The following is a 27087-nucleotide window of genomic DNA, read 5'->3' on the forward strand; positions in this document are numbered from 1 at the left end:
CCTTTGTGTTCACTGACTCTCTCCCATTGGCTTAGTTTTTGGTATTGTGTACCACCCCGAAAAAAGGCAGCGAGAAATCATCCTATAGCTAGTTGCTTGGCTCTGTAACGTCTTTGGAAACGAACAAGCTTTCCAATAAACAAGAACTTCCTGCCATCCTTGAAAAAAATAGCAAACCAGCCTCAACAACACATCCAAAGTACTTTCCCCTCTATTGGAACTGAGGGACCAAGGGAGAGGAGACAAAAGCGGAAGGAAGATTGATAAGGAGGGTGGCAAATGTCTCTCCTGCTGCTGTTCCGCATTCCAGCACTTTGTTCAGATGGAGACCAGCGGGGCCAACACGGATGGGTTGGCGTGGTCCTTCGTCCACCAGCTGAAAACTATCATGTGACCACGAGAAGGGGTCTGGGGGTAGGGGATTAACTGGACTTCTGTAGTCCTGTTAGGCACAGAGTGAAGCCGTCAAGGTGGCGGCAGTGAAAGCTTTCAGTGTTTGGGGACCCGAGGCCCTGAGGCCGGTCAGTGGGTCAGTTTGGGCAAGAGGCTGTGATCAGGGGTGGGAAGATAAGATGGGCAAGCAAGATAAAGAGTGAACTTGGAAGGATGGATTTGAAAAGTGCTGGAACCCAGAGGAATCTAGGGACGCTTCTGGGGAAGGAGGCGACACAGGGACACCTGAACACGGCGGGGAAGGGGGCAGAATGCAGGCACCGGGGGGGGGGGGATGGCAGGGAGGTGGGGGGATGGCCTTAGGAGGAAGCAGTGGACAAGCAGCTTAGTCCAACTTCGGGGTTCAAATCTGTAATTAAACACGTGAGCCCAGGTTCAGGCATTTGAATGACAGGCCCGGGTGAGCTGTCTCAGGAGCTGAATGATGGCAAGGAAGGCAGGAGAGAGTTTGGCTTGGATGGGGCAGGGACAGCAAAAGGGAAAGGGTAGCTCTCTAGTTAACGGAAGCTGTAGAAGGTAACGAACGGGGGCAGAAGATTAAGAAGCATAGAGACTTCCCAATTTCCTCTTTGTCACAAAAGTGGAGAGAAAGGCCCCAGGGAGGGGTAGGTGTGCTGTCACCCCGGTAGGCCCAGCTGGGCTCCCTCCCCCAGGCTCCCAGCCGGGCTCTGGGAAGCGGAGAAAGGGCAAATCACGAAAGCAAGAAGCAAAAGTACCGAGACATGGTGCTTTGGGAGGAAATTTGGGGCAGGAGATTTTGAAATTGGGATTAAAACCTGCAAATCCTGAAAGCAGGGAACATGCTTCCTCAATGACTTCCCCTGAACCCTTTCCCTGGAGATCCGGACCAGGGTCGTGGGGTCTGGAGACGTGGGCGAGAGTGTTCCTGCCTGCCTGGAACTTCTAGGAGAACTTGTCATCCTCGGAAAACTGTGATTCCGGATGGGGAGGAGGGGGGGCAGGTCGGTGGGGTGCCGTGTTGACCATCTACGAGGCATCCCTCTGGTGGGTTTTGAGGTTTCGATGATCGCGCAGCACGGAGGGATATCTTAGGCGCTCGCTTCCGGGAGCCCATGACGGTTGGAGAAGCAGCAAACCTTCACCCTATCCAGTAACAAGGGACAACGTATGGGGAGGGGAGAAGGCAAAGTGAGAGGTCCCAATAGACGGGTCCAGGAGTAGAGAAGGGGGTTCCGTTTGGTCCTTGGTGGGGACGAAGATGTCCTGAAGGAGATGGGGCAGGATTGGGGAGGTGGAGGGGGTGAGGGGTAGGGGCTTTCTGGGTGGGCCGCCGGCATGGACCAAAGCAGGTGGGCAGGGCTGGCCACAGGTGCTCAGAGCCCAGAAGAACAGGCAGGTAAAAAGACAGCTGCTCACAGCGTCGGGGCCCCAGCTTCCCTTCGGCACGTCTGCTTGCCTTTCGGTCATTTCAGAGCACGGCAGGGTCAGGGAGGAGCACCTCATGACCCAGAGAAGGCAGGGCCTCGGCTGGAGGGGGAGCTAGGAAATCAGTGGCAAAGGTACTCTTTTACTTCTGGACCAGGCCCCCTGTGGCCATCAGACGTGGCCATCTGCTTCCTCCGCCACGTTCCTCCACAGGTGACATGCTTAGATGGGCTTTAGGAGGAGCCTGAGGGGAGGCTGGCCATGCGATCCCGGCCTCCCTGAAGGCCAAGGTCTCAGCAGTGATGCCACCTCCCACTGCACAGGGTCCAAACCCGGGTTGGAGGGGAGCCAGACATCCCCAGATTTTCTGTCACTCATTGCTGTTTACATGCCTCGCTCTGCTGCCCCTGAAAAGTTGTCCTTTGGTCCCTCTGGGGACATTGGCTGATATATATATATATATAGATACCAGTTAAAAGTGATTTATGCTAAGAAAATGGCCGGGGCACACACGTCCCCTCGGTTAAGTCCTAGGTCTCAGATCTCCCCTGCTGTGTCTCCGAGGCTGAGGTAACGAGACAGCAGTGGGCCTTAGTGCTGACACAGTAGCTTGCAGGTTAGGAGGATGGGGCTGCTTGTTTCTTGCTGGCAAACAAGCCGAACAGAGGGAGCGCTGGTGCCCACACGCCTCCCAGCTCAGGGAAGGGCCTTGCTAACTGAGCGGGAGGCTGGGAGGGGTTGGCCACCGGAGCCCCCAAGACACGACAGCTCCGCAGGAGAGGAATCACGAGGTGCTCCTGCCTTGGCTCCCCACTGGCAGGGCTTGCAGGAAGGGGGGGTTTTATAACTCTGGGAAACGCCTTTCTGGGCCGTCGCCCTACGGACCTCCACATCATGCATCCCTATGAAAAGAAAGCCATTTCAGGATGGCTTTGACCAACTAATGAGCATTCAGAGCCGCTGGCCTTGAGGGGTGCCAACCCGGACCCAGAAGGGGTCCTGCCCAGTGGTCGCCTCAAGTCAGGGTCTCGGGAGAACTGGATTTGCAAAGGGTCCGCAGACTTAGTGCTGGTGGCTGGCTCTGTCCTCTCTGTTGACGACAAGGGACAGGAGGGTTGAATTGGGACAGAACAGTTTCCTGTTTCGTCAGTGGATAAGGACAGAGCTAAAGACGAAGTCCCCTTCTGCTTTCTACTCCAGTCACTGACACGTCAGCAATGGAAGGGAAAACCAGGAAGAGAAGACCCCATCGGCGTGGGAAGAGTTCAAGTGTCAGCCCCGCTCGCAGGAGCCGTACACCTAGCCCTAGGCACCCGGCTTCCCACTGCCTTGCTCAACCCGCGCGATGACTGAATTTATTCTCCAGCAGGCCCCGAGCTCCTTGTTTTGCAGTAGGAAATTCTCTTTCATAAGAGGGCTACTGTTGGTATTGTTTATTTGTCTTTTTAGTTTCCAAAAAATAAGGAAAGATTTATAAGATGGGGGCGAGGGGAGGAGGGAGGAGAGGGCAAGGGAGGCGGCGACCCCAGCGTGTCCCAGGTTCGCCTCGGCTTCTCCCGGGCCCCCAGACCCCCCCAACCCCTCCCCGTTCTGAATGTGAAAAGTAAGCAGCGCGAGCTGCCTGGGCTGGAGATGCGTCTAACAAGGCCCGCATTGTCTCAGACAGGTGTGAGATCGGACTTGACTCGGGGCCAACACCTCCAGTCCCAGAGCCAGGTCTGTGAGCCGAAAACATGCACCAACCCTCCAGTAATACCAGTGCAGCCAGCCAGAGTCTCAACACTTTAAGGCTTAACACACACAGCGTAAATCAGAGGAGGATGGACCCGCCGACCGGCAGTTTCTTGGGCGGATGCCTGCAGACTGTCTGCAGATCAGACCCTGCCTGTTTGGGTTATTTGAGACTTTTTTTTTTTGGTAATATAAAGATGAGAAGCTGGGTGGAGCAGCGTGCAGAGGCATCCTGGTGTTTGCCCTATCTTGTTCCAACGGCCCCTTTTTCTCCCTAAGTGCTGTTTTGCAGGGACTGCTCGGGAAGCTTCGCCTTGCTCTCTCCAAACACTAAGAATGTGTTCAAGCTGGGCAGGACGGGCAGAGGGAAGCCGAGCCCTCCAATACAGGTGCCGTCTGTGTGACCTTCAGCAAGTCACTTAACCTCTCTGGGCTTCCAACTTTCTCCATCTAATGAGGCGGCTGGCCATCTCATTCTGGTCTATCTCTGATTCACTCATCTCCAGTGGTCAGAAGTTCAGAGTCATTGTAAGAACTGCCTAACTCAGAGGAAATCATCACCCTTGGGAGAAAATGTACAACTCCACTGAATGCTCTGTTTCTGAGTGGATCAGTTTCTTGGAGCAAGAAAAGGCCCGGCATTGGCCTTCTCCTCTTATCTGTTCCTTAGGAGTGTGTGATCCTCAAAACCCAGAGCTCCAGGCCTCGGGGCAGGTGGTCAGGATGCTCCGAGAGCCCAGCGCCATGTGGGAGGTGAGAAGGAGATGACAGGTCCGCGCTGCTAGTCAGTGCAGGGCCTCAGGGCCCCGTGTCTCCTGTCGACCCTGAATTAAGTTTCATCTAGGAGAGGCCACTACGGAGTCACGGGATCTCAGCCAAGGAAGGGAGCCCGGAAGCCACCCATCAGTGCAGCACCTCAGGGAGAAAGGCATCTGGTCTCCGCTCGTGGGATTCCTGCCACAGTCCTGGGTGGCTCTGGCCCGGGCATTCGTGCCCTTGACCCTGAGTTCACCAGCAAGGGCGTGGCCACCGCGGGGATGCTGGGGTCTGGCCGGGCGCCCTGGCTCTCACTGCCCTGCACCATTCAGGGAGTGAATGGCATGGACTTGACAGCATCCTGACCTGGGACGAGGGGGACTGTCACTCAGCCGGAGGCCCCGACACCCCGCGCCTCGCTCCCGCAGCTGCGGCTGCGGCCCTGGCCCGACTCACCCCACACCTGTTTGCTGGCCTGCTTCTGCCCGCTGGCCTAGGCTGCAAGCAGGCTTTCAAGGCCTGGGCCTGGGGGCGGAATCAGCACGGGGGAGGCATTTACTTCAGATCACACAGGAGGGTGAAACGCGGTTCAAAGAACTCCTTTTGTAGATGGTTCGTTCAAAATGCCTTAGAGGCTGAACTTCCACATCCTCTGAATGTGCCTGACTCATGCAAGTAAGGGGACAGGGCAGGGGTCACCCCTGGCTGCTGCCCACGTGGGCCCTGTGCACAGGGAGTGTCCTGTCAGCCTCCCTGCGGCCGTCTCCCCCCGCCCCACCCCGGAGTAGGGTTGGGGACGCTTGGCGGGGCTGAGAAGGACAGAGGGTGGCCTTGAGACAGGTGTTCTAGCCTTGCCTTTGAAAAAAAAAACCCTACCGCTTCAGTATGAAATTCAACATTGAAAGGATGGAGACACAAGCACGTGATACCGAATCGAACCGTGGGGATCCACCATCTCGTCGAGAAAGATAGGGAGAGGCAGAGCAGGAGTAAACGTCCTAATGTGCCCTCTGTACTGACAGCAGAGCCCACGTTCTGTGCCCCCCCCCCGCCCCGCAGGCAGAGAGACAGCAGGCCAGTAGGGCGGGCACTGGACCAGGAGCCCCAGGACTTGGGAGTTCAGGTCCTCCTCCAAGTGGGCCAATCACTGATGCTTCCTGGGCCTCAGCACCTCATGAGTGAAATAAAGGGCTTCCAGAAAGACATTTAAGGTCCCTTTCAACTATAAGTTTTCCATTTGCATTTGACCCTGTGGAGAAGTGGGCATGTGCTCTCCTGTTAATTTACCCAAGGAAACTGAACTTGAACAAAGACGACAAGAAGACCACCCTGCCCTTGTCTGCCCCCGGGCTATCATCACTCCTGGAAGTAAGGGGACACGGAAGGTCATTATCACAGAGCCGCTGTGTGGCTCATAGGAGAGGACGGAAGTGCAACTCCCTGGTGAGGCACCAACGCCACCAACAAGAGCACAGCAATAGCAATAATAGTAAAAAGCGTAACACTGACCACTTACTGAGTGTTTAAAGTGTACCGTGCTCTACGTAAAGACTTGACAAAAGTATATCTCAATCCCTGTGATGAGTTCGTGAGGCAGTGAGGGTAAATACCACATGCCAGGCGTCCAGTGCTTCGTGCATATGAACTCATTTCATCCTCACAACTCTCCCGTGAGCTGGGTACCATCATCACCGTGCCTGTTTTACAGATGGGGAACAGCGGTGCAGAGGACTAAAGTAATTCTTGCAAGGTCACCTAATTGGGAAGTGGCCAACCAGGGATTTGAATTCCCATTATTTATACCCACATAGATCTTAGCGTTAATCTGTGGATCCAGATTCTGCTTTCCTCATGTACTGCATTCTGGGGGTTCCCATGTTTTTTCTGATTCCCTTCTGATGCTAAGGTGGGAGGAACAGCTCCATCCCGACTGATGGGATGGATGGACAGAAGGACTGGCGTTCCACCTTGACTTCTGCAGCCCGCTGAGCGCTCCCGTGAGCGACCAGGGAGAAAGTTTGAAAAATAAGAGCAATTCCTTATAGACTCTCTAAGGCGTCTCCGCCCACGGCCCTCCCTGCAAGGCGTGAAAGTATCAAATGAGGAAATCGGGAAGAGATTCTGGAATAAGAATAACAAGATTTCCTCTCCCTTCCACCTGAACTGGCCATCCGTAATTTTGCACTAATTCAATTTTAAAGTCATGCTTTGTAATTTGTGGAAAATCATATTAAACAGAGCCACATCTGGGCAATGGCTTCTCCCATTTAGCAACATATGGTGGCTCAGAAAGCCCAATCACACAGCAAAAATATTTCCAGAAAAAAGAAAGGGGGGCCTCTTAATCAGGGGGCAGAGTGGGAGGCTCTGGGACATCTCTACTGGCTTCCTGAGAATGTTAGCCGTTAATCCCTGAGAGCCGCAGAATTACAGCCTATTAGAGTTAGGGCCACCTTGTTAATGACTTTCATGATCGGTGAGGGCCTGGGCCTCACGTGCCTGCCAGCACCTGAGTGAGCACAGCAGGCAGGACCCTCAGGACCGTGCCACGCACCTCGTGGGTGGCTAGTGGTGGGGATTAAAGGAACCAACAATATCAGTCATTCCAGAAGTGTGAGCCATAATTGTTTTGTTACTGCCTTTAGTAAATGTGAGAACCAGGCAATGTCCTCGTCATTCTGCGGTGGCCCCGGCTCCAATAACAACCCAGGTATAGACCCGATCACAGACATACACTGCAGTTTCAAACCTGGGGGCGGGGGGGAAAGATCTGCACATTTCAAAAGCTTCTGCATTCATCCCAAAGATCGCAGCCCTGTTGGATGACCAACAGAAGCACCGCTTAAAACTCAGGCAACGACGGTGGTTCCACATAGCAGGCAATTTACAACAAAGTACGGATGAAGATTAACAGACCCTGAGAGGAACAGTCCAAATAAACCACTTAATGGGCAGAGATGCCAAGTCGAGCCCTTGAGCTTGTGCTGACTTTTACAGATATTTTAATAACTTTATCATTATATAATTTGCCATCTGATATGGACAGAGAGATGCACTAATGGAGCATGCATGAGTGGCCGCAACAGTGACATAACCCCAGGAGACGTAATAGAACAATCATGCTCTCTTCCTTGTATGACCGACGACTCCAAGAAGCGCAATCACTAGTCGGATTATTTCTTCCTCCCTTTTTACCCCGAGATATTCTTTTGAAACCTGCCAAGCAAGTGTATGTGTGTAGCCCTTCCCAAGACGCATAGCATAAGCTCCCTCGGTCTCGATCTGGCCTTGGGATGCTCAGGTTGCGCGCATAGAGCTGTAGGGCAAAGGGGACTTCTTCTGCAGCAGGAACCAGCAAGTTACGGATCTGGGAGACTTCACTGCCCCAGATGGGTGAGCTGCTGACACCCAGAGTAGTGCTGACTCCCCTGGGCTCCTCAGAGACCTTCCTCACATGCCTTCCCTAGGGACGCTCTGCTCTTACGACGCCTGGGTGGTGACACCCAGACGCCAGGGCGGAAGGACCATAGCGCACCCTCCATCATGCTCCCAGAAGGACCCAAATCTTGTTAGCCAGACTTGATAACGTCGACTTCTGGAGGCTCAGATCCAGTGACACTGGGTGGAAGGACCAATGGTGTGCAGAAATAAGCCCTATTTCAGCCCGTGGTGGCGAGTGTTTTAATGCTCAGGTTTCCCGAGCTGTTAAGTGACCTGAGATGCACAGATCAGAGTCCCCCACTACCTCCTCCGCCCTCTTGTTCACACTTCCCCCAGGTGGGAAAGCAGGGGGTCCCATCTTAAGAAGGAGAATCAACTTTACAAAAGGGACAGTTGACTCTTGCTACTGATTGCAACTGGAGGATGTTTTGACAATCTTGAAATGATACTTGGAATGTTCTTATCCCCAAACCTGACCCTTAGGTGGTGTGAAATCACGGTGGGCCCTTGAGCCTGAGTCTGGAGGAAAGCACTATCTTTTCTGCCCAATGATTCTCTCTCCTACCCATGGCTCATTCGGGGGCTTGGTGCCGCGGTTCTGTTTTCCCTTGAAACATGTTCATTTCTTTTAAACAATAAATGTTATATTCCATGCCATTTGGGAGAGCCTGAATTAGCTAACACTCAATCTGAAGACTTTCCATAGCTTAATAATCAAAAATCAACTGGATAAGAAGTGGTACATTCCTTCCCCCCCGCCCCCCCTATCAATTGTCAGGAGTGCCCAAAGAAACAGAAAATAAACATGATTGGCCAATGTTTGTTTTTAGGGTGCGTTCTATACTATTTTTTTTAAAATTATTATTATTTTGTTTTATTTACTGTGGCTGGTAACTGAATCTCTAGTATGAAAACATCAAATGTTCTGCCAGAAGGAGATTATGGAAGAAAAGTCTATGCTAGGAAACTGGGTTTGTCAGTGAAGATTTTATTTACAGGAGTTTTGCAATCCGGATCTTTAATCTCCATAACAACTGAGCTGTTCTAGGGCTTTGAAAGCAATTGTTCAATAATAAGAAAGCTCATGTAGGGCTCCGTAGAGAATGGACTTGAGGACATGGGGAGGCGGAAGGGGAAGCTGGGACGAAGTGAGAGTGTGGCATGGACATATATACACTACCAAATGTAAAATAGCTAGCTAGTGGGAAGCAGCCGCATAGCACAGGGAGATCAGCTCGGTGCTCTGTGACCACCTAGAGGGGTGGGATAGGGAGGGTTGGAGGGAGATGCAAGAGGGAAGAGATATGGGGATATATGTATATGTATAGCTGATTCACTTTGCTATAAAGCAGAAACTAACACACCACTGTAAAGCAATTATACTCCAATAAAGAAAAGGAAAGCTCATGTAGGGCTAAAGCTTGGCAAGTAAAATGTGAAAATATAATACAAATATACACTGCGGTGGCTCTGAACAGTTGATAACCCCCCTGCCTCTCTACATTTTCCCCCTAAGAGTCAGGCTGCAGTGCTCTGAGGGGCAGAGGGAAGTAAGGGAAGATAGACGTAATTACAGTTCCTCAGCATTATTTAAATCATACATGTTGAATTTTAAAGGGCACTAAAATAACTGAATTACAGTGGGCCTGCATTTCTGTTCCATGATGTGAGGAAAAATAATGCAAATGAGGAAAACCAGCTCCCTTTGGAGAACTACAACTGACAAGAAAACACAACGGGTAGTTTTCTCACCAGAGCCTTTTTTTTTTCTCCTTATCAGCGTATATTGTTTGCCCCTCTCTTGGTACAAACTTTTGGTAAACTTTGATACTACTTCACGGCCACAGTCAAAGTTTTGTTTTTAAATATCCAAATGTGAAAGGCTATCTTCGGGTGATTTGTAAATGTGGGATTATGAGATATGCAAAGTGAATCACCAGCCTTTCGCAATGGGTTTCTGGCCACCAGTGCCTCGCAATAAAGCCATTTTTAACAAGGCAGCTTGTTCAAAACAACAGTGATATGCTGAGCTCCAGGCGATCACATTCTTGAGTCCCACCCAACTGGCTGGCTGTGGTCCCCGTGTCATCTTCTGTCCCTGTGCTTTCTCCCAGCCGCGATGTCATGAGCTTTTGGGGGCCAGGGCAAGAGGCACCCAGGCCTCCTGCTTTTCATGGCTGCCATGACACAGGGGAGAATCTCTTTTCTCTATTAACTGCTGGGCCCTCTGATTCCATCAGCATAGGTGTCTAGAAAATGTTAAGAAATATCTGATCTCATGTAGAAAAAAAAAACATACATTCTCGTGGCTGGAAAGTAAAAGTACCATGATACTGAGTTCCAGTAAATGATGGCCTGAAGTGAGAGTAGCTGGAAGATGTGCTTGATTATGGGTGGCATAGGACACTGAGTTCACAGTTACCTGCCCATCGTATCTGTTCTGGGGGAGTGGACAAGGGAGAGTGATCTCTGGACTCACCTGATACCCTGTATCCATTCCACCTCGGTGTAATGGGTAGAATGGTGGCCCTGCAAAGGTATGTCCACGTTCTGACCCACGGAACTGTGAACGTGACCTGATTTGGAAAAAGGGTCTTTGCAGATGTAATTAAGTGAAGGATCTCAAGATGAGATCATCTGGGTTATCTAGAGGGCGCCTAATTCCAATCACAAGTGTCTTTAGAGACAGAGGGGGAGGTGACACAGAGAAAGAGGCCATGCGAAGATGGAGGCGAAGATTGGAGTGATGCAGCCACAAGCCAAGGGACACTAGGAGCCACCAGAGGTTGCGAGAGACAAGAAAGGATCCTTCCCTGGGAACTTCAAAGGGAGTATGGCACCTTGATTTTGGATCCCGGCCTCCAGAACTGGAAGAGAATAAATTTCTATTGTTTTAAGCCACCGAGTGTGTGGCAATTTGTTATAGCAATCACAGGAAACTGAGAGACATGGTTTGGTGCTACTGATCATAACAGCCCACAGTTACTAAGTGTTACCCATGGGCTGGCTCTCATGCCTACTGCTTCACCTTTCACAGTGGTTCTAGGATCTCCAAGTATAATTATTACTCCCATTCTGCAGATGGGGAAACTGAGGCTTTAAGAGGTTAAGTAACTAGCCAAAAGTCCTACAGTAATACGTGGTGGAGGCCAGTTTTGGGCCAAGGTGGTCTGCCTGTTGAGCCCTCATTCTTAGCCACCAGACTCTGCAATCTTTCTTGGACAAGAGATTTTCAGCTTATCCTTCCTGCTGCTGTACCACTGACATCAAATAAGTGCTCCAACTACAGCTTTGTTAAAAACTTATTCTTCTGAACAAAACCTTTGTGCATTTGTGAGTGTGCGTGTGAGTGTGTGTGTGTGTGTGTTGAGCGTGTGCTGGCCCATAGATCACAAGAACAAGGGAACATTTCAGAAGGTATCAAATCCACGGAAGGAATATTTTATCATTAGGATCAAGCCCTAAAATGAACCCTTCATTACTCTAATTAGGAAAGATGTCCACAGGCATTAACATGCTCCGGAAAGCATGGTCTGATCACCTTGAACGACATCCATGAAAACACTTGGTCTGAAAACGCGGTCCCGCGAAAATGTGGTTTATGATTACTAGGGTGCTGACAGCTCACCAGGTTGGCGGCTCCTTTGAAGGGCTGGTTTATTAAGTACTTAGCTGAGAGGTGCTTGTAAATACATCACAGGCATCGGGGCAGCGCTGTTCAAGGGAGTTCTGTGTTGGTGACCGTGCCGTCCATAAATAGAGCGCGGAGGAAACGTAAGGCTGGTCGCCATTCTGAGCACCGCTCCGTAAGTCACTCCAGGCAGCGGGTGGAAAGCAAGGGCAGCGGACACGCTGCAGCCAGATCAGACTCAACAAAGGCCACAGGCGGACCAGGAAGCCAAGGCCCGAGGGCCTTTTTTAAAGGAAAAAAACGAAGACTTAGCTTTCTCCCCATCCTCCATCCCCATCTTTTAAATGTCTACGATGCAACTGATTAGCAGGAGCTTTTCAAGCTTTCCTTAAACTTTCTTTATGTGGCATCAGCCCAGAAGACGCAAAACAGTAACTGAGTTCTCAGTTCCTCTAGTTCTAATAACTTGTAACCTCCACTGGTGAGGAGGAGGGGGCATGCGGCGGCAGCGCCCACCAACCCGCTTACAGCCCACGCGAGAGCTCTTCATTTTGAGTTCATTCCACTGTTTTTCCTCTCTTCCCTGCCCCCCTTCCTTCTTACATTTATTTATTTTTATTTATTCATGGGAACACCCGATTCAGGCTTGTTTTCCGTGTAAGATTCTGATGTCGTAGACCTTGAAAGGCTCTCAAACTCTCCTATACCTAGATAAGAGTTATTTTTAGATCACTCCCTTTTCATGTTCACAGCATGTCTTGTAAGCTGATTTCTAACACCCTGAATATTTTGCTTTGTGTAACCATGACCATTTGTAGATTTACGCAGAAGAATGTCCGGTGTTTGACTGATAGTAGCCTCTACCTCCAAGGTATTCCAACAGCTCCCACCCCTGCCCTCCCACCCACTTTGTTTTTGAACTTCCAGAATTGCTAGAAGGGAGAAGAAGGAGAGAGAGAGACAGAGAAAGAGGAAAGGGAAGGGAAGAGATGTTGTGCATTTTGATATTTTACCCCTGAGGCTGGAAAGGGCATTTATCTCTCCTCCTACAGAAAAGTGAAAAGGTTCTTTTTTTGTTTTTTGTTTTCTTTCGTCAATCCAGCTGATAAAGATTGACATAAGTAATCTGGTACAGCTGAGATTCAGTATCTCAAAAAGCTACACAGAAAACAGGCACCAGAAAATGGTGTATCCAAAGTAACTTTAACTTGTAGGGTAACTCACTAGCAAAACAAAATCATTCGGAATACTAAAATTCAGGAGGTGATTTAAGAGGTCAGGGCCCCTCTGGACATACAGAAGTCTTAGAGCAAGGCACCCACACTCCTGCAGGCTGATCAGATCTTGCCGGAGTTTGGAGGTTAAGAAAGCCTTGGTTGGCCTGGGGGTTGAGGACCCCTGCTAAACAGTGTAAGCACTCCACAAAACCTGTTCATGCTTATTTAGTAATCCCTAATACCTTTTTTCATTTAGAAATTTCTAAACTTTAACTTAATAAACGTCCATTTAAAAAAAAAAAAAAAAGAAGGCCTTGGTCCCAATGGACCCCACAAGCGAGACTCTTTCACGCAAGAAGGCCAGGCAGTTACCCCAATAAAGTAAACAGAGTGGCTGGGAAGCTCTCTCGCTGCCCACGCATCCTTCCTTCACTCATGCTTAGAGAGTCATTATCCTGAGTTCAGTTCTCTTTTCTCCCCATCTTTAAAAACAAATGCACACATCTCCAAAGGAGAGAATTTATTCAGATGCCCACCACAGAGTCCAGCCCTAAAGTTATTATTATCAACACCTAATGATAATAGAACACAGTCTTTACAGGCCTGCCGAGTGAATGACCAGCCCAGCACTGCTCCTGTCTCCCCTTTGGTGATTGGGATTTTACTTGACACTGGTCAACCCTGTGTCTAATTGATCCTTGATCCAAGAGTGGGAGCCGGGGAGAAACTGCCACCCACCAGGACTGGCTTTGGAGCCAGAAAGGTCTGCGTTTGAGTCCAAGTCCTTCACTTCCAACCTTGGAGATCTGGGCAGTTGTTAACCTCTGAGGTTCAGTTTCTCTGTCTATGAACCACACCACAGGATTGTAGGTATAACACAATGTACACAAAAGGTCTGACTTGTTTCAAAATATGTCATAACTGTTCCAATTAAAGAGTTAAACCTCGTGTCTCGATGTTGACGGCAACACACACAAGAACAAAACTTGGCCTCTTAGTTTCTATGGTTTTGACAGTTTTCTGCACCAGTAGATTTCACCCCATCTCCATTTTCCCAGAAAGGAGGGAGTTACGTAGCTTAAATGTGGTTCATCATCTTTGGTAAATCAGGAGTCAAATTCTTAAAATGACTGGCTCGGGTTGCCTGAAGCCACCTCTAAGGGGGAGGTATGGCTGAACCGGCAGCAGTGCCCTGTTGGTCTAGATTCCGCCCTGGTCCATCTTTGAAAAGGACATGTGTGAGTTTTCTTTCCCGTGACTATAAAAGAATTCTAAAACTCGGCTGTAGAAGTTCATGATGATGTCCTGACTTGCTTAAACGTGTAGCCACGACAAAATGGCTTTCTGTTCAATTTTAAAGACCTGGTAAAGTAGGAAGTTGAAATTAACCTCAGCCCTTTTATAGCTGAAACCTCAACAAATAAACAGTGGTTTGGTGGCATGGCAACCTGGCCCCCTTTTCCATCTGCACCCTGCTTCAGATCATTTGAGATGTCTATTTTGAGTGATTCTCAAGCCCATCTCATTCTAGATAAATAGAGGCATTATTCTGTATCTGTGATTTCGTACTGAAGGAGTTAAAGGGCCAGGCATGACCCTCTGATGAAGTCCTAGCAAGACAGGGTGTATCAGCCTATCAACTCATGATCTCTCCGAGCCCGTAACTGCCGACAATTCCGCCGGGCTGAAAACATCCACATTGGTATGGCACTGCTGTAAAACTGCTCTGACTACTTTTGGGATGTTTTTCTTCCAACTACTGCTGCCATTTCAAAGCGAGCCATAAACACATGCTGAATTTTTATATAAAGCATCTTCTTAAATATAATATAGAAGCTCTAGCGCTAAGCTGGGAAAATAACCATTTTCCTGTCCATCAAGAACAAAATGAAGGTTCTGGCTGAAAGAGACTTTACTGTTATCCTTGTTAACTTTCTAACTTCAGGGAGAAAAAAATCCCAAGGGTCTACTCAAAACAGGACGAAGGTAAAAAAGCATTTTCTTATGGAAAAAAGAAAGAATAAGGAAAAGTAGATTTACATGAAAATCTCCCAGATACTTATTTTTAAAAATTGTTCCTACAATTTTACAAGTGACACCCTGAACGGCAAATCATATTTTGGAAGGAAAGAACGTCAGCGATGTAGTTAACACATTCTCTCGAGTAGCAACTAAGCCTCCAGGGCACTCTAAAAGCAAGTTATTATTACTTAGATGTTGCAGAAGTAAAAAGTTTTTAAAAGGAACAAGAAACGGGGTTAAACCTGATACTCTGCTAAGCGTACAGTATTCCAAAGAGCTGAGGAATGCCCGTCCATGGCAATGCCTCTGCCTTAGAGCTGCTGGCTGCTGAGGACAAGAATTCAACACCCCACCCTGCCGTTTTCTTTTTGGTAAAGAGAGTATATATCTGACCAGGAGGAAAATCAGATCTGATTCACTCTTCACCAAAACTGAAACCAAGCCGAATTCATGGTGACGATTTCCACTTGCCCCCATGTGGTTGAATTTTCCATTGCCTTTCCAAATGCTTACTATTTTTAGTTCCAATAGCAGTAGAAAAAGGCAAATCCCTTTATTAACCTCGTAGTAGAAATGGCCAGTTATGTCATGAGAGAATAAGAGCACAGAAGTCTCCTCTTAGATGTTACAAATGGAATCCTGAAGATGACATAAATGAATGTAAATGGCCCTAAACACAAGATCCAGCCATCCCCTGGAGAATTTTATTCTATTTAGAAGACAAGTGGCATTTTCCCCTCAAGCCCATCTCTCTCACTTAATGTGCCATTTCATCTAATTTCTCATACACACTTGCATTTTGGAATTAAAAAAAAAATCATTATGTATATTTTGAATAAGTATGCAATGATTAAGCACCAGGAAACCAATGGTTTCATGGGACCTCTTCTTAAATACACCTAAGATGAAACTGTAGATGAGAGGCACCCCCCCAAAATCAAGCTGAGGTTTCTGTTGTCCACAAAAGGGCTAATCTACAGAGAGGCCACTTAACAGCTGTCTGCATAGTATCTTATGGGAGGAGTTCTCTGGGAATTTCCCCTGCAAATAAAAAAAACTTCCCCCCAGAATCATGACTGTGAGAGTGAATGGCATGGGCCATCGGGCTCTGAGGAAGAGGGTGGGCGTGCCTTTAAGAGCCCCACATGTGCTAACCCCAAAAGAAAGCTACGGGCCCGGAAACCCTAAAGGACTTAGGATGCTTGCACATCTCGCAATACAACTCAAACAGAGAAAACACCCGGGAAAGCTAATTTCTGCTGTCCCAGAAGGGCAAGGAGCGCTCCCCTTGCTGGCCACCTGCCCTTTCCCCCAGATGTGTTGCTTATCTCTTCCTTCGAGTTAAACAAGCCTGACCCTTTGAGAAAGGAATCTTACTGTGACCCTATCGTACACAGCTGTGTCCTGCACAGCACCGAGAAAACGACTGCCTTTCGGAAATTTGACATGGTATCACAGAGCAAATAATCATTGACGTCAGTGCTTTCTACAGTGTAAATGAACTCTGTGTATTATCTAATTTGGCACAGTGGGTTTTATGCAATTATGGTATTTTACAGTGTTTTTGCAATTGCCAGCTAACCCCACGGTGGGAGGGGGGATAACCCGCCTTCTTTATTGATTGCAGATTTATGAATTGCAATGAATACCCTTGATGGGATGGCGTCCAGACACTCCTCCTATTTCTTTACATTTGCAAAAGGACGTATATTAAATACAAACCCCTCAAATAATCAGTAAGAACTTGAAACATCCTGACCTTCACCTGGCCTGATGTATGTGTGTGTGTGTGTGTGTGTGTGTCTTCAAGCCAAGGAGGTAAGAAAATAACCTAGCCAAAGCTAACGCTTAAAAAATTCGAGATCTGATCTACACAGTGATACACATCTGTCCATATCCTCTCTGTACCCTCTGTAGCAGTGCCTTTCAATCTGGGGATCTTGTTACCATGCAGATCAGACTCAGTGGGTCTGGGGCGGGCCCGAGACTCTGCCGCTAACAAGCTCCCAGGCTGCTGGTCCGGGGACCAGCCGTTTCTGAGTGTGGAGAAAGAGCCACAGTTGGCCTGGGTGGGTTCTGCCCGAGGGGGAGGCGGGAAGCGGGCTCCGTCCGTCCGGGTACTTACCCTGCATCTGACTCTGAGGCTGAGGGTTAAAGGCAGTGGAGTGGTTCAAGGAGGCCCGAGGGTTGGGTGTAGGGGCCGGATGGTGTGGGCTGACCCTCATGGCCGTGCGCCGCAGCTGCTCCAGTTCACTGAGCCGCTCGGAAAAGGACAAGCTCCCGGGCTTGGTCTGATCATCTAGTTTCTGACGATGTCCTATTGCGGGGAGGGGGTGGGGAGGGGAGAGGGAGGCAAGAGATCAGAAAAGGTACCGTGGATTTGCTAAAACTCGGGCTTTTCTCGTCTTTCCCCTCCCTCTCCCCTCACCCCCAGCGTGGATCTGCTGGAGATCTGCACGTTTAGCTGCTCCCGGAGGTGGGGGCGGGTGGGGTGTGGGGATTCAGGGCCGCTGTCCCCATGGCAGACTGGGGCCCCTTCTTTCACACTGGCCGCTGGGTCCTCCCCCCAGACTGGGCCCCCGCACCCACCCCAACCCTCTGCGCCCATCTCCACTGGGCGGGACGCGGCGGGCACGCGGGGCTTGGTGGCAGTGGTGGTGGCGGCACGGAGAGAAGGGGCATTCGCTGTTGGCACTTGGCCAGGAAAGGAGCCCTGCCAGTGGCATCGGAACAGCTGCCCCAGCTGCACACCCAACCCCGGGCAGGTTTCAGAGGCAGCCATGTGGGCCCTGGAGCTTAGAGGCGCGCCCCTTCTAACAGGAAGCGAGGTGTGGCTGCAAGCCCACAGCCCTGGGAGGCCAGATTTCCTGTTAAGTGCAGGGCACGGGTGGCCCCTCTCCTCCGCTAACAAGCTTTGCCTGAGCATCCTTTCCTCCCTGAAGCCACTTCCCCAGCTTCGGCCTTGTCCAGTCCAAGACTCCCAGCAGGCCGGGCCCACTGGAGCCCAGAGGGAGCCGCCAGCAGGTTGGACGAGCTTCCCCAGGGGGCTCAGGGATCCAAGGTGGGGAGTTGGGCCCCTCAGCATCTGTAGAGACAGCAAGTGTCCTCGCCTTGCTCCTGGTCCAAATCACTGTCACCAGGATGCAGCGGGCAGAGGCCATTCACTCAAGAAGGGCCAGGGGGGTTGGGCCTTAATCCTTCATCAAAATGTCTTTACACCAGAGACTCAGGCTTGTCAAGCAGAGCTGAGGCTCCCAGGTACTGATGTAGCCACAGGGGGGCTCGGCGGATTCATTCCTCTTTCAGAGAGGCTGCCCTCCCGCTCCTCCTTACTTTGAACCAGGATGGTTCGAAGAAAGAGTCATTGACCAATTTCACAAAACCCTCGCCGGATTGTCAAGTGGCCTCAAACCAAGATTGGAGAAGCAGCCTCCTTGCTGCCACACGCTAGTGCCCTTTCGCACACCCGACCCAGTCCTCAGTGACAAAGAGGATCCCTTGATTCCACGCCCCCCAGCCCAGCGTGGGAGTCGGGGTGGGAGACGTATATTTTAGCCCAGCTCCCGCTGGCTACGATTATAAAATTAAATTTTATAACTTGTATTATGGTTCCAAATCTCCGTGGTTTGCCGTTTCTTCCTGCTGCCAGGCCCCATGGCACAGTTGACACTGTCTCAAATTCCAGACCAGAAAAAGGACGCACTATATTGCAGTGATTTTATCATGAACAAGACCTGTTTGGCTCCGAGATGAGGAAAAATACTTAAGCATAATATTTGTGTAGTTCAAATGCAACACTCCCTCTTTTCATGTGTCACCAAGGCAAATCTGGACTCTGATTCAGCCCCACAGCCCACAGTACTCAGTCTGAACACAGGCAGCCTGAGTCACGTGGGTCCAGCACACATGTGAGAGGCCTCTTACCCGCTGAGTATTTTAAGCACCGGCCTTGTGGGCGAAAGGCCATGGGGCCAGGTCCCGGAACAACCCCTGTCATCCCCTTCCCTCAGAAGTATGAAAACATCTTTTTCTAGAACATTCTATTTCAGTCCATCATGGAGTCATCTGTGGTCTCTGGATGGAGCTTCCCTTGACTCCTCCTTCCTCTTATCTTTGTGATACATTCTCGGCTTCCTGACGGTCAGACTGAAAATTCTGAAGTTTTCTTGTAGAAGAGCAAACAATGCCAACTCAAAAGCCATCCCGGGCATAATAATTCAGCCCTTTAAATGCCTACCATGACCTGGTGTTAGGAGTCAAGCAGGGAAGAAGGCAGGACAAATGATTCTGGAAAGTTCTACCTCCTCAGAAAGAATGCCGGTTGGCAAAGTTATGGTGCAGAGGCTTCTAGCAAGTTTTGTACCCATTTCAAAACTTCACATTCCTTGGGCACCCACTGGCATTTTTGAGGAACGTCATGTCAAGGACAGTGGGTGATCCAGGTGAATGATGTGTACCAGATCAATCTGAACACATGGCATTCGACGTTTTGGAGTCTCCGGCCAGCCTTTGAAGAGAGGCCTTCAATTGTGTCTGCCTCAGTCACCAATCTTGGGTGCCACCACGTGCCACCAAGAAACCAAACAGGAATAAGTCATTTCAGGTAAGCCACTACTGCGGCCAGGAACAACGTGAGATTACTTTTTTTTATGAGACCCCTCTCATTGCCCTGTGCTTAAAAAAAAATAAAAAAAAGTTTTCAACATGTGAGCAATTTCTGCACCAGCTGACACCTGCCAAAATCGTAGTCATTTACAGAGATTAACTGATGACTGTCTGCTTTAGTAGGAATGTTCGGGCATAGCTCTCAGAGAAAACAATTCTTCACTCTAAGCTATTTCTTAAGCCCTGAGAGTTGCAGGGCTGAGTTTAATGCTGGAGGAGGGGATGAGAGTTCATCTCACACCCTCCCCATGCGTGATCCACAGAGCAAGTAAGAGCGTTACTACCCTCCCAAGGAACCCTGAGCCCCTTACTCACTACTAGTGCTGGAGAGCTGTATCACCAAGGCACGGGGGAAATAAAAAGCATTATCATATTAAACGTGTGGTTCTGATGTATTTATAAACTAGATCAAAGGAAGACCTAATTCTTCTTTTCTGAAACCATCAGATTTCGTGTGCCAAAGAGCAATATTTTGCGTGAAACATAGAAGATTCTGATATAAACTTTCAAGCTGGGTTCGGAAATGAATGCTTTATGTCTCTAGTTTCCTGTATCTGTGTGCAATTAAAATGTCAATTTGCCCCCTGAATTTTAAATACAGGAGTATGGAAAATGTCCACTATCAAATTCACTTTTCTTCTTTCTTACTGACTACTGGGCTTCAGAGGGCAATAGGGAATTCACCCCCGGTGGTAGAATTACGCAATGAAGCCTCAAACACGTGCATGTTGGCAGCCTGGCTTTTTGAACACGTTGGAAGTCAGCTGTGTATGTTTACGTGGTGGTCCTGAAAATAGTGGCTACCTCAAGATTTCATACTGGGACATCTTACTGAATCTTTAGCAGAGTTGAAAAAGATCCTAAATTATGTTTCTCTATTACTATTTTCACATTTTCAAAAAAGTACTTGATTAGAATTTTATATATATGCAAAACTATACAAAGCCAAAAGAACAAAAAAAGAATAAAAACAAACTAATCCCATCTGCTAAATTTTACTTCTTCATTCCAAAGACATACGTCCTGGCGTCTTCTGGAATGGGTGCCCAACGGGTATCCCTAAATGTTAGGATATTTGTGATGGATAATGAGACCAGCTTTCGGTTTTCTGCTATAAAAACTAGGCTGAGTAGGTATGCATATTTCACTGACAAATGAAGTGCCCTTTTCAAAAAACCATTGTTGATCTGCGGCTGTAAGTAACTGAAATACAATACAGATCATCCTTGAATTACAATTGGGTAATGTCCCAATAAATCCATCCTCAATTGAAAATATCATAGGCTGAAAATGCATTTAAAATACTTAACCTACCGAACAAATTAGCTTAGCCTAGCCTACCTTAAACGTTCTCAGCACACTTACGTTAGCCTACAGTTGGGCAAAATCATCTAACACAAAGCCCATTTTGTAATCAAGTGTTGACCATCTCAAGTCATTTATTGAATACTGTACTGAAAGTGAAAAACAGAATTGTCGTCTGAGCACAGAATGGTTAAGTGTATCAGTTGTTGATCCCTGAGATGGCATGGCTGACCACACAAGCATCACACCACACAAGCATCACACCACACATCAACGGCCCGGGAAAAGATCAGAGTTCACAATTCGAAGTGTGGTTTCTACCGAATATGTGTCGCTTTCACACCATCATAAAGTTGAAAAATTGTAAGTAGAACCATCCTAAGTCAGGGACTATCTGTATATGATCTTCTATGAAAGAAAACAGATAAGGCTAAGTTGTCACCTTTTCTTGGCAAGTTCTGGGTAGAGAGAATCATTTCCTGACAATCAAAACGCTAGTCCATGTTTCTGATATGAGTTTACTAGTTTTCTTGATAGATTCTCAGCAGAAAAATTAGAAAAGGCATATACTCAAAGCACTGTCATGATGAGCAGTTGAGAAAAATTGATGCAAAATGATGAGACCAAAAAGATATCTGTCTATATATGTGTGTCTATAGATCTCTATCTCCTTCCTTCCATCCATCTATCAATCTCATTGTGATTCTTCTAAAAGGATATATGTTTTTCAAAAGATGTTTGCCAATCAATCTGATACTAACGACATATATCCGGATATAAGAACATTGATATTTCTTTCTTTAATGTGCTATTCTTTATGCCTAGGGAAAAGAAACCAACACGTTTAGAGGTCAGCTCATTTTTCCTGGTTTAACACTCTAACCAGGGTTAGAGTGTTCCGGGGTCATCAAAGTCATTAGGACTTTAAAGCACTGGTACCGAACATGGATGTGATCCTTCCTCAAAGCACCTTGCAGGCGGTGAAATAAACCTTCCTAGGACTGCCCTGGTGGCGCAGTGGTTAAGAATCCGCCTGCCAATGCAGGGGACACGGGTTCGAGCCCTGGTCCGGGAAGATCCCACATGCCGCAGAGCAACTAGGCCCGTGCGCCACAACTACTGAGCCTGCACTCTAGAGCCTGCGAGCCACAACTACTGAGCCCACGTGCCACAACTACTTAAGCCCGCGTGCCTAGAGCCCATGCGCCGCAACAAGAGAAGCCACCGCAATGTGAAGCCCGTGCACCACAATGAAGAGTAGCCCCTGCTCGCCGCAACTAAAGAAAGCCCGTGTGCAGCAACGAAGACCCAACACAGCCAAAAATAAATTTAAAATAAATAAATTTATTAAAAAAAAAAACAACCTTCCTGACTGCAAACCTATACATCTGCTAGCTAATTAAATGTTAGGAAATACGGTCTCATATTATATATTGTGTATAGATGATATCTACATAGATTTATACATATAATTGTATACATAGATTATATATAGATTGTATACACCTTATATACACAATATATAATGTGATATAAAATATATACTGATATATGTAACTACATTAGAATACATATTATAATACGTGTTTATATATCATCCAACGTTATATGTACACAGGTAGCCTAACTTCCCCCCCCCCCCCCATCTCCTCCCATATCGTTAAGCTTAGAGAACAGCGCAAGGTTGGAGTCCTTCTGAACTGAAGAAGGGCTGGAGAAATTAGCCTCGTTTTTTAACCCATACGTGGGAGTGAAGTTCAGAGAAGTTATGTCATTTTCCCAGTCTGGCACAGCCAACTAGAGAGAGAGGGCAGGTCTGAAAACACACCCACTCCCAAAACCTTCCCCCACCACCTCATGCTCCGTGCACCTAGAAATACCCATTTCCACGACTCCCACGTAACAGAGAGGGGAGGCGCACAGTGTCCCGTGGTTGTCCATCACAGGGACCCCGGGCACTTGCACGATTTGCACACTCTGCCTTTACAGTCCCACTTCTGTTCTCGGCTCGTCCTTAGAACAGAAGAAAGCCCGAGCCGTGGGGTGACCCCTGGCAGAGAGCTGGGTCTCGCACGTCTGCAAGGGCATGCGAGTCACCCGGACGTCCTGGCCGGGCTGGGGTGGGGCCAGTGAGCTCAGAATAAGGTGCTGGTGATGCTGGAGCTGCTGGGCCCGGCACCACCCTGGGAGCATGGGTGTGAGCGCCAGCGGTTCCTCCCTGTGGTGCGCATGCTTCCGACACGCTTCTCCTCTGCCGGGCTTGGAAATTAAAACACCAAATGTACCAGGACTGTGTTTAGACTAAGTGCCCATGGACGCTGAGTGATGGCCTTGTTGTGGTGATAACTATTTCGTGGCCTTTAAAAAAAGTTTTTAAATTCTTCAGTGTGCTGTACAGAGTGGCTGAAAATGCCAAAACTCTGCCTGCAGAGAGGTGGGTTGTGACCGTCTCTCTCCCACCACCCCTGAGATGACTCCCTGAGTCGCTGTTGCAATAATCAGGTGGGTCTGCAAGGGGAACCCAGCATTCTCACGCAGGAAGCAACTTCCGCCCTGCCGTCTAAGGAAAGACTTTGGGGAACAGCAGAAAAGGGTTACTTGGACGCTATTAGTCCATCCCAGAAATGCAGCGGCTGAGACCGCTGAGCCCCCGCAAGGATGGGGGTGCTAATGCAGATGCTATAATCCTTCTCTCCCCGAGAGAAACAGCGTGGCACCAGGGAAATGGGACTGCCAGTCTGGATGTTAATAACTCTCCATCGTAAATCTGCTTTTCCACCCAACTTTCCTGCGGACAAGAGCAAGTCTCTTCAGCCTCCTTATCTGCAAGCCTGGAATTAAAGGACTAAGACGGATTACTGTGAGGGGCTCTAAAAGCATTCAGGGCAATTACATCTGCAGCGATTCTACTCAACTGGTTCCTGTCAGACGACTCTAAGCAGGGGCTTTCTTGAACAACTTCATGGGACATTAGGACTTTCAGAGTTCTCTTTCTTCTTTTTTTAGGCAAATACCTGGCCTTTGGGAGCCATTAGACTGGCCTTCAGAGCTCTGTCTTGAACCTGGGATTCTCCCTGGCCTGCTCTACACTTGGGTGTGCTGGTGGCTGGCAGCTTTGAACAAGGTATCCTGAGAATTCACTCTCCCTCTGCCTTTGAACAGTTACTAGTTCAAAGTAACTGTTCAGTTACTTTGAACAGTTACTAGTGACCTTGGACATCAGTTTGATGCCCTTTGAACAGTTACTAGTGACCTTGGACATCAATTTTCCCAGATCCTTCCCTCTCTCCCCTCAAGCCTCCACTGAGCCTTTCCTGGTACCCACTGGCTGAGACATCCCATTCTGTTTTTGCCCCTTCCCCATGATGGCCCAAAGGCTGCATCCAGAGGGAGTGGGCCATTAAACTCACCTTAAAACCTGCTAGCAGGTTGTCAAGGGCTGCAGCTGGGAAGAAAACCACTCTGCTGAATCTTAATCCAGGGCCTCATTTTCCTGCATCTCTTATTGGTTAGAAAATAATGATACTCTTTGGTTCCCTGCCCACTGCTTCCCATCAGCGGCCAGAGGAATGTAAGGCCGAGATGAATGCTCATCAACCCACCTGGGCAGCTGTCCCCCCGCCCTCACCCAGGCGCCCTGTGCAGGGCTTCTGTTCCCCTCGCTCCTGCTCCTGCTAAATCACACCAAGCCAGCGGGGAAAATCCGCTGGGATGCCGCCACTTCCTAGGCCGTGGGTTTCTACTGACTTAGGGATTCTGCAGATGTGATGCTTTACCCCAGGAGAATCACCAGCAGGGATGGCGATGCCTTCGGCTGAGAAGAGCTTTGGTTCTCTTGCAGGTGGCAACAGGTAAGTGAGTGATCCCTGAGTCTACCTGTGCATGGGGCGTCCCTATCCTGGGTCTTCCCCAACTGTGGTCCTGCACTGCCCCCTCCCATGGCATGAAGCGCATGTTTTAGAGGTCAGGCTGGCATTTTGCTAAGCCTGCTTTCTACACTAGAAGGCAGACAGTTTGAATTCCCTACTTTGCTCCAGTCACACTGGCCATCTTGCTATTGCTCCTATGTGCCTGCCTCAGGGCCTTTGCACCTGCTGTTTCCTCTGCCCAGAACACTTAATTCTCCAGATACCTGTGGACCAGATCTCTCCCATTTTTTCCCAGTCTTTGCTTAAATTTCATCTTCTCCCTGAGAAATTCCTGAACACCCTAGTTTAAGTTGCAAACCCTCTCCAACCTGGCCCATCCCTGACCCTTTACCTTGGGTTTTCTCCATACCATTTATTAATGTTACCTACAGTCTGTCTAGGCCCACTGGGCTGCAAGCTCCATGAAGGTGGGATTCTGTCTCTTTTCTTCACAGCTGTATCCCCAGTGCATAGGAGAGTACCCGGCACACCGTAGGCTCACTAAATGTTCACTGAATGACTGACTGACTGGCCAAACACCGGTGCCAACCAATTGTCCTCCATTAGATTGTAGGAAAGTAGAACTTATCTGGGGCAAAGGAAATGTGAACTAAAGTTTTCAGCTGAAATGGAGCTGCAGAGGGCTCAGGAAAACTACTTGGGGAGGAAAAATATCATAATTGAACATACAGAGTTTCACGGAGAATTGACTCATGAGACATTAAACCATCCGTAAAACTTGTCTTCTCTATTTTTTTTTCCCTTCATTACACAAAAAGATAAAAAAGAATGGATAAAAGGCCTTTCGTGCAGAGCTGAGTGTAGCACCCTCACATAAGCAAGGCACTGCTACAGCTTCCTTGTGTTTCTGGAGAGAGTATCCCCATACACACACGCACACACACACATGCGCACACACGCAGCGTCCCATGTCCCTCTAGACATGGGCTAAGACATAACTGCTAGAGCAAAGCACGAAAGGAAAGGTGTAGAAAGCCAAAGTGGAGAGCAAAGCGGGCTGGGGCTACAGCGAGAACAACAATTAACCCAGACTTTAGACCAAAGGGCCACACAGGGCCCGCCCCCTCCATCCCTCCCTGAACCTTGCCCTCAAAATTCATGGGACAAAAACAGAAACAAAACTGAATTCCCTGAAGTTCCAGGCTCACAGTAACAGGCAGTGGAGTTTTTAGCTCATATGCCTGAGCTTTTGGAGACCTGGGCCTCCCTAAAAGCAGAGGAGTCAGGATCTGTGGTCATCGGTCACCACGGGTTACCTCCTGTTTCTGTCTGGTGACTAAGGAGGTCATGGTAGCTTAGGGCGGAGAACCCTCCTGGTTTCTTTTGCTCCTGACCAGAGGCAGCCCTCTGGGGGGCGGCGGAGGCAATCTCCGTGGAAGGGTGCAGACAGCTCACAAGTTCCGGATTCATTCTCCTCTACAAGCTTGTGATTCCAAGTATTGTCAGCCCATCCTCGGTGAAGAGACTGTCTCAAGAAAACCCCGGTAGAGGGTAACAAAAAGTTACCCAAGAGTGGTAACTGTTCGTCATGTGATCCATTTATCTGAATGGCTCCTGCTCCCCAAGGACAGGCTCTGCGAATGGGAGGTGACGTCAGAAGTGTACGTTTGGGTGGTGAGGCAGGGGTCACATTGAGAGGAAATACTCCCTGAGGCTTTGACCTGGCTTTGCAGTCCGGGTCCCCAGCGGTGCTGGCTCTGGGAGGACAGGCAAGGCCTGGGGGAAGGGAAGCATCACCCCGGAGTCCACAGGCTCTGCCGGCTGCATCGGGCCGCCTGGGCGTTCCTGGTCTCCCCTCCAGGCATTCTGACACCCCTGCGGGTCTCCACTCCCCTCCTGCACCCGCACACACCATGCATGAAAGCCGGAGGCCCCGAGCCTGTTCAGAGAGGGCTGCGGTACACCGAGGGCCCTCTGGAGGTCGGGTGGTGCCCCAATCAATGCTGGGTGATGAACGAGTGATGAATGAATGCGTAAGTGAATGAACACCCCCTTCCTGAGCTAGACTTACTCTGGGACGCACATCTAGCAGGGGGCAGGACACTCCATTCCTCTTCGTTTTTAACAAAGGGTAAGGAAAGTTCTCCCCCATTCCTAAAAGCCCTCCTGTTGGTCCCTGGGGGAGCAGTATCTGATTCCCATCTCCTCTCATGTCACAAATGCCCACTGAATTCTGGGCTGGCCTCATGGCAGCAGGAGACCAAGGGGCCAGGCAAAGTCCTAACCCAAGCCCTTTAATAGATGGCTAAGCAGGCTTTGGCTGGTACAAAAGGACAGTGGCCCTCTGGCCACTCACAGCTCTTGAGCACTTGCTGGTAAGAAAGCCAATAGTGACTAGTGGTTGTTTTTAACAGGCCATTATCCCTACCTCACACCATCCAGAGAAGAAGCTGGCAGATTGTTTTAGGGATGATGGCCTCACTCAGGCTAACTTTTATCCACTGTCCACAGCTGAGTAGGAGCATTTGTGGGGCAGGGGTCCTCCCCCCTCAGTTACTTGAAGGGGCAGTGGCTCTTTGTCTGGGACTCCCGAAGAGTCACAGCACGGTGA

General features: G+C 49.1%; 1 protein-coding gene across 3 annotated transcripts in view; it reads right to left on the reverse strand.

Annotated features, from left to right (window-relative positions):
* The window catches only part of RUNX1 (RUNX family transcription factor 1), an 88786-nt gene that overhangs the window by 21987 nt on the left and 39712 nt on the right, over window positions 1-27087 (reverse strand). For 2 of the 3 annotated variants that reach the window (XM_059922288.1, XM_059922287.1), the window contains exon 4: window positions 16763-16954. The exons of the other annotated variant lie outside the window; for it this stretch is intronic. In XM_059922288.1, the coding sequence (XP_059778271.1) occupies window positions 16763-16954 (192 nt within the window). The remainder of the gene's footprint in view (window positions 1-16762; window positions 16955-27087) is intronic. 3 annotated transcript variants of the gene reach the window in all.

Source organism: Balaenoptera ricei, chromosome 4 (genome assembly GCF_028023285.1).
Source record: "Balaenoptera ricei isolate mBalRic1 chromosome 4, mBalRic1.hap2, whole genome shotgun sequence".
Lineage (NCBI taxonomy): Eukaryota > Metazoa > Chordata > Mammalia > Artiodactyla > Balaenopteridae > Balaenoptera > Balaenoptera ricei.